Source organism: Sesamum indicum, linkage group LG8, assembly GCF_026168435.1.
Source record: "Sesamum indicum cultivar Baizhima isolate 11 linkage group LG8, ASM2616843v1, whole genome shotgun sequence".
Taxonomy (NCBI): domain Eukaryota; kingdom Viridiplantae; phylum Streptophyta; class Magnoliopsida; order Lamiales; family Pedaliaceae; genus Sesamum; species Sesamum indicum.
Genome location: NC_142664.1, coordinates 4,376,471 through 4,381,409, shown reverse-complemented (window position 1 = coordinate 4,381,409; position 4,939 = coordinate 4,376,471). Strand labels below are relative to the sequence as shown.

Sequence of the window (4,939 nt, the reverse complement as noted above, 5' to 3'; positions counted from 1 at the left end):
TATGAAATATATAAATACCATGAGGGTATTTTAGTAAAAAAAATTCAAAAATAATTTTTAAAAAAAACATCTCCAAACACACAAGAAATACATATAATGCACCTTTCATTAATTACTAAGAAACGAATATTTTTTTACTCAATTTTACAAAATACAGAAAGTTTTAACCTATTTAAAATACTTGGGAGTTTTTAGGTATTGGTAGGGGCAGAAAGATGTAAAGGTGAATGAGCAAAGAAAGAGAAACTGGGAAATCATTCCACATAGGGACTGAAGAATGAGGCCCAACATTACTTGATTGTTTAGAACACATATACCTCCAAAAGGTACCCTGACGTGGGGGTATTTGTACTAGGCTTTCGGAGACCTCATGCAGATTATAACTGTTTGTGTCAGAAAGATATCTTATTAAGGGCTCTTGAAGGAGACTTTTTGAAAACTCTTGGTTTCAAGTCTTCGAAAAAAATCCGTAAAATTCGGACCAAGTCTAAAGAAATCTTTCTATTAACATCGTTTGAACTAAGTACTTAAAACTGTTAAACCCTTCATCTCATCAATAGAGACCTTACATGTCACTATCAGCACTAATACGTACGAAATGATGTAGTCCATAAATCTTATTATTTATGCGTTAAATGTGCACGTAAAATCGTATCATTAAATCGACAATTATAAATATCGACTCTCCTTATCAATACCACTTTTCCTGCTCAACTATTCCATTCTCTTTTAAGAACGAACTCCGAATACTAACTTGAGCGTAGATCATTTCCGAAAATTTTCCAAACTTGGTCTCGATCTTTTGCACTTGGTTGCGTTCTTTGGAAGTTAAACAAAACCCGTCACTAAATTACCTTGAATATACATTAGCATTAGGAATGACAAGGGGATTTAAGTTCAGACAAGTTTGCTGTTAGTTTAGTATTCAATGAATGCCCGAAACTTTATACGCTCACAACTCTTCAAATAAGCACAAGAGAGAGATAAGAACACAGGAGGCACTGAGCAGCAGTCGTGTAAATTCCCGGAAAATAAACCCTTCCACATTATTACTGACATCGTTATTCAACAGGCCCAATCAAGAAGGGTAAATAAGAAACTCAACCTCGGCAGCCTGAAACGCTGAGGTTGTCAAGATAGTGAAAACCGAGCAAATAGCAAACAATGCAGAGATTTCCCCCAACAAATCAAAATCAAACCGTTCGACTAAACTAAAAATTACAACCCCCTTGACAGAATCACGGGTTCAATAGTAAGAACGCACAACGAAACCTGCTCACGGCTTCCAGAGGATGGTGGTCTCAGCGATCATGGAAGTGACGACGTACGGGTCCATGTTAGAAGCTGGCCTCCTGTCTTCAAAGTAACCCTTTCCTTCTTTCTCAGTGTCTCGCCCAACACGTACGGAAGCACCACGGTTTGCAACCCCCTGTGCAAAGGCATGCCAGGAAGGTTTGATAAGTTTTAAGCTTCTCTCGGACAAATTATGGAGCATTATGGGTATGAAAAATAGCGAAGTAAGGGGACTAAATGTTTTTACCCATTTGAAGGTGTTGATGTTGGCAGTCTCATGTTTTCCAGTGAGACGACGCTCGTTGCCCTCGCCGTAGGCGGCAATGTGCTCCTTGTGCCTGTGTCCAAGCTTTTCAATGGCCTTCTTGATGATCTCGTAGCCTCCCTCCTTCCTCATGGATTTGGTACTGATACAGAAAAAATTTAAGAGATTTAGTAACATATTCCAAAGCTCTCACAATCGGCGATAAATCCACAAGTTTACCTGTAGTTGGTGTGGGCACCAGCTCCGTTCCAATCGCCCTGAGGGTAAAAAGCAGAAGAATTAAAAACCATCACAAACCCTATTCAGGACAATCCAAAATCCAGTACTTAAAAACTACGCCAAAGTCGGATATAAAGGTGTACCTCAATAGGTTTCGGGTCAAATGATACTACGACCCCGGCAATTTCAGTAATCCTCTGTTGACAAAGAATAAAACTTTCAATAATCTGTGTGATTCCCAATACAACTCTTATTTATTACAAAATGTTGTGTGAAAATTACCTCCAATATGTAACGAGCTATCCACACCTCATCACCAGCCGAGATGCCAACAGAAGGTCCAACTTGAAATTCCCACTGAAGACAATGCAGCCGATGTTAATCTCAAATCGTTAACAGAACAAGATTAAAGTAAAACAAGTGTTATCTCGTCAAGAAATGATGATGATAGCAGCCGACTCTACCTGGCCAGGCATCACTTCCCCATTGATGCCGCTTATGTTGACTCCGGCATAAAGGCATGCCTTGTAGTGTGCGTCAACAATATCACGTCCGAAAGCTTTGTCCGCTCCAATCCCACAGTAGTACGGGCCCTAAATTCATCAGAAGGATAAATTATAATCAAAACGATAAAGGGACCCAACAAGAAGAAAAGACTATGAAATTGTTTAGACGCGTGAAATCACCTGAGGTCCGGGAAAGCCTCCAGTCGGCCAGCCAAGAGGCCACTTAACATCCTTTTTCAACAGAGTGTACTCTTGCTCGATACCGTACCTATCAGAAACAAAATCACAAACAATAAGAGTGTTTGAAAGGAATCATGAACCAGAATGGATCATTGATATTTAATCCAACACACCATGGCTCTTCGGCAGCAACATCAGGGTGGCTGAAAATCTTGGCCGCTCTGTGTCTGTTGTTCGTGGGGATGGCTTCACCGGCTGGAGTGTAAGCATCGCACATGACCTGCAAACACAGGGAAATGAAAATCCCATAATCAGAATAAGCCAGCGACAAGCAAGCTACCGAACCATACGCTATACAAAATAACTCACCAAAATGTTATTTCCCCTCCTGAATGGATCTCTGAAAATTGCTTGCGGACTGTTTGAGTTGTCACAAGAAAACCCATTAGTATTAGCAAATGCAAATATTGTCATCAGTAATGTATCAAAGAGGAAGACAAGATAACGTACGACACTTACTATAGGATCACTTCACTGTCCTCCCCGGGAGCTTGGCCCGTGCTTGACCCGTCATAGTTCCACTTAGGAAGCTTCGAGGGATCGCTAACAGGTCCAGCAAGCGTCTGTGGAAATAAAACGAATTATGATAAACATAATAACTCAAACAGAAATTTAAACAGAAAATGGCCAAAGTAAAATTATTCATCATTCATCCAGAATTGGTTAATTACCCTTGCTTTGCTTCTAAGGTCCATACCAGAGCCGCCGATCCTGTCGACAATTCATGAGAAGAAAGGGTTATAGTAATCATCGTACTTTAAATGAACAAAACCAACATCAATGAAACAGAGGAGAACACAAAATCCTTCTGAATACAGAAACTCAATGCATTTTTTAAAAAGCTAATATTAAAATATGCAGTTAAGTAATTAATTCAAAGAAGACTAGACGCTCCCCACCTACCCACAAACCCATCCTATCTACCACCCTCTTTTCTTAAATATAAAAGCATCTGATCCAAGACAAGAACGAAACAGGGGAATCACAGCCCATCCCATGGTACCAAGTTGTCATGAAAAAGACCAACAGAAATTTAATCAGTTTAATGAATCAGATCAAACAAGCAGTAATCAGTCAACAAAGGTCTGATTGATGGTAAGAAAATGGAGGCCATAAACACTTGATGGCTGTAGTATTATTATAGTGAGAAGAACAGGTAAAGATCATATCTTTCTCATCCTAAGTAATGTTCTAGCACAAAAGACAGAACAAATATTGGTAAGAGACTCTGAACTAGTAAATTCAATTACAGTAAAATCATAAATGGAACAGAAAACCAGACAATCTGAAAATTGAAAAGAGAAGGTGTAGATTTAAGGTAAGATATGAAGATCTGCTGTCAACATGTGTTAATGACGAGAGAAAGAGAGTAAGAAACCAAAAACCTCTCAGAAATCTAACCAAAAGGTGATATCAACAGAGATCTCTTAAAACAAAATTTGAAGAAACAAATTGAAACAAGAAAATCAGATCAGACAAACTCTTTCCCAAAACAGCAGAACAAACCATGTATGATAACATGAAACATGATGCAAGAAAACAGAGCTGCCCACAATAATCCAAAACAGAGGAAACACAAAACATTAACAATAAACCAGTCCAAGACAACATGGGATCATCAAGAACAATCCTACTACTACTTTTTACACAAAAACAAAGGGTCAAAAACGAAAAAAAACTCAATTAATAACAAGAAACAGAGCATGCGTGTCGAACAGAGAAGCCCGTCAAGAAAGTGAAGGAGAACTCACCAAACATATTCAGCAATGATCTTATCGGTGGATTCTGAGAGGTTTAGGTTGATGAGATCTGAAAGCAGAGACATTTTGCTGAATTTTCAACCGCTTTTTCTCTCTCTCTCTCTCTCCGTGGGTTTTCTCTCTCTTTGAGAAAAAATATGATTGCTGTACTGCAGTGCAGCCGAGGGTGGTGAGAGTGTGGCATTTATAGGGCAGGCTCGAGGTCGATGATGTAATATATAAGCAATTATTGTTTGTTTATCCCTCTATTTAATACTGCAAAAATTTGATAATAATAATTAATAAGTTGCAGGTTCTGTTTGAACTACTATATAATCTTTAATTATTATATCAAATAGTAAAAAGAGTCGAGATTCTTAAAGCCACTTTTTTCTCCCCCATTGCCCTCTTTCTCCATGCCGGAAAGGCCACCGGCAAAAGCCGGCTGCGGCGGCGGTTTCACGATCTGTTGTTTAAGCCATCGGCTTCTCCATACTTCCTCCACCATTCCTCCGCTCTCTCCTCTTCGGTCCATCATTTTCAGAAGAAATCTCGGCCCGTTACACCCAACGCAATTTAAAGGCAAAGATTGAATCTTTTTCAGGCTCCCATTTCACTACTAAGATCGTTGCATTTGATTTAGTTAACAGTAACGTTGCTGGATAAATGCATTTTTT

General features: G+C 39.1%; 1 protein-coding gene across 2 annotated transcripts; it reads right to left on the bottom strand.

Moving 5' to 3' along the window:
• Positions 1–1,021: 1,021 nt before the first annotated feature.
• LOC105167750 (glutamine synthetase cytosolic isozyme) lies at positions 1,022–4,454 on the bottom strand. 2 transcript variants are annotated; one of them, XM_011087569.3, is made up of 12 exons: positions 4,275–4,451; positions 3,195–3,234; positions 2,983–3,086; positions 2,833–2,881; positions 2,637–2,743; positions 2,464–2,551; positions 2,242–2,370; positions 2,060–2,134; positions 1,921–1,974; positions 1,778–1,815; positions 1,541–1,700; positions 1,022–1,429 (listed from the first exon to the last, which is right to left on the bottom strand). In XM_011087569.3, exons 1-12 carry the CDS (start codon positions 4,346–4,348, stop codon positions 1,277–1,279), a joined length of 1,071 nt encoding a protein of 356 aa, XP_011085871.1. In that variant the 5' UTR covers positions 4,349–4,451; the 3' UTR covers positions 1,022–1,276. The 2 variants fall into 2 exon arrangements, with proteins under 2 accessions (XP_011085871.1, XP_088739519.1); XM_088883393.1 differs by lacking the exon at positions 1,541–1,700 and having other exon boundaries at positions 1,022–1,369; positions 4,275–4,454.
• Positions 4,455–4,939: the final 485 nt, after the last annotated feature.

Coding starts and splice junctions, on each gene's coding strand:
- LOC105167750 (XM_011087569.3), bottom strand. CDS start 4,348: ATGTCTCTGCTTTCAGATCTCATCAACCTAAACCTCTCAGAATCCACC. Junction 2,744..2,832: donor GGAGGGGAAATAACATTTTG/GTGAGTTATTTT, acceptor CTGTGTTTGCAG/GTCATGTGCGATGCTTACAC. Junction 1,816..1,920: donor TTGACCCGAAACCTATTGAG/GTACACCTTTAT, acceptor TTTTACCCTCAG/GGCGATTGGAACGGAGCTGG.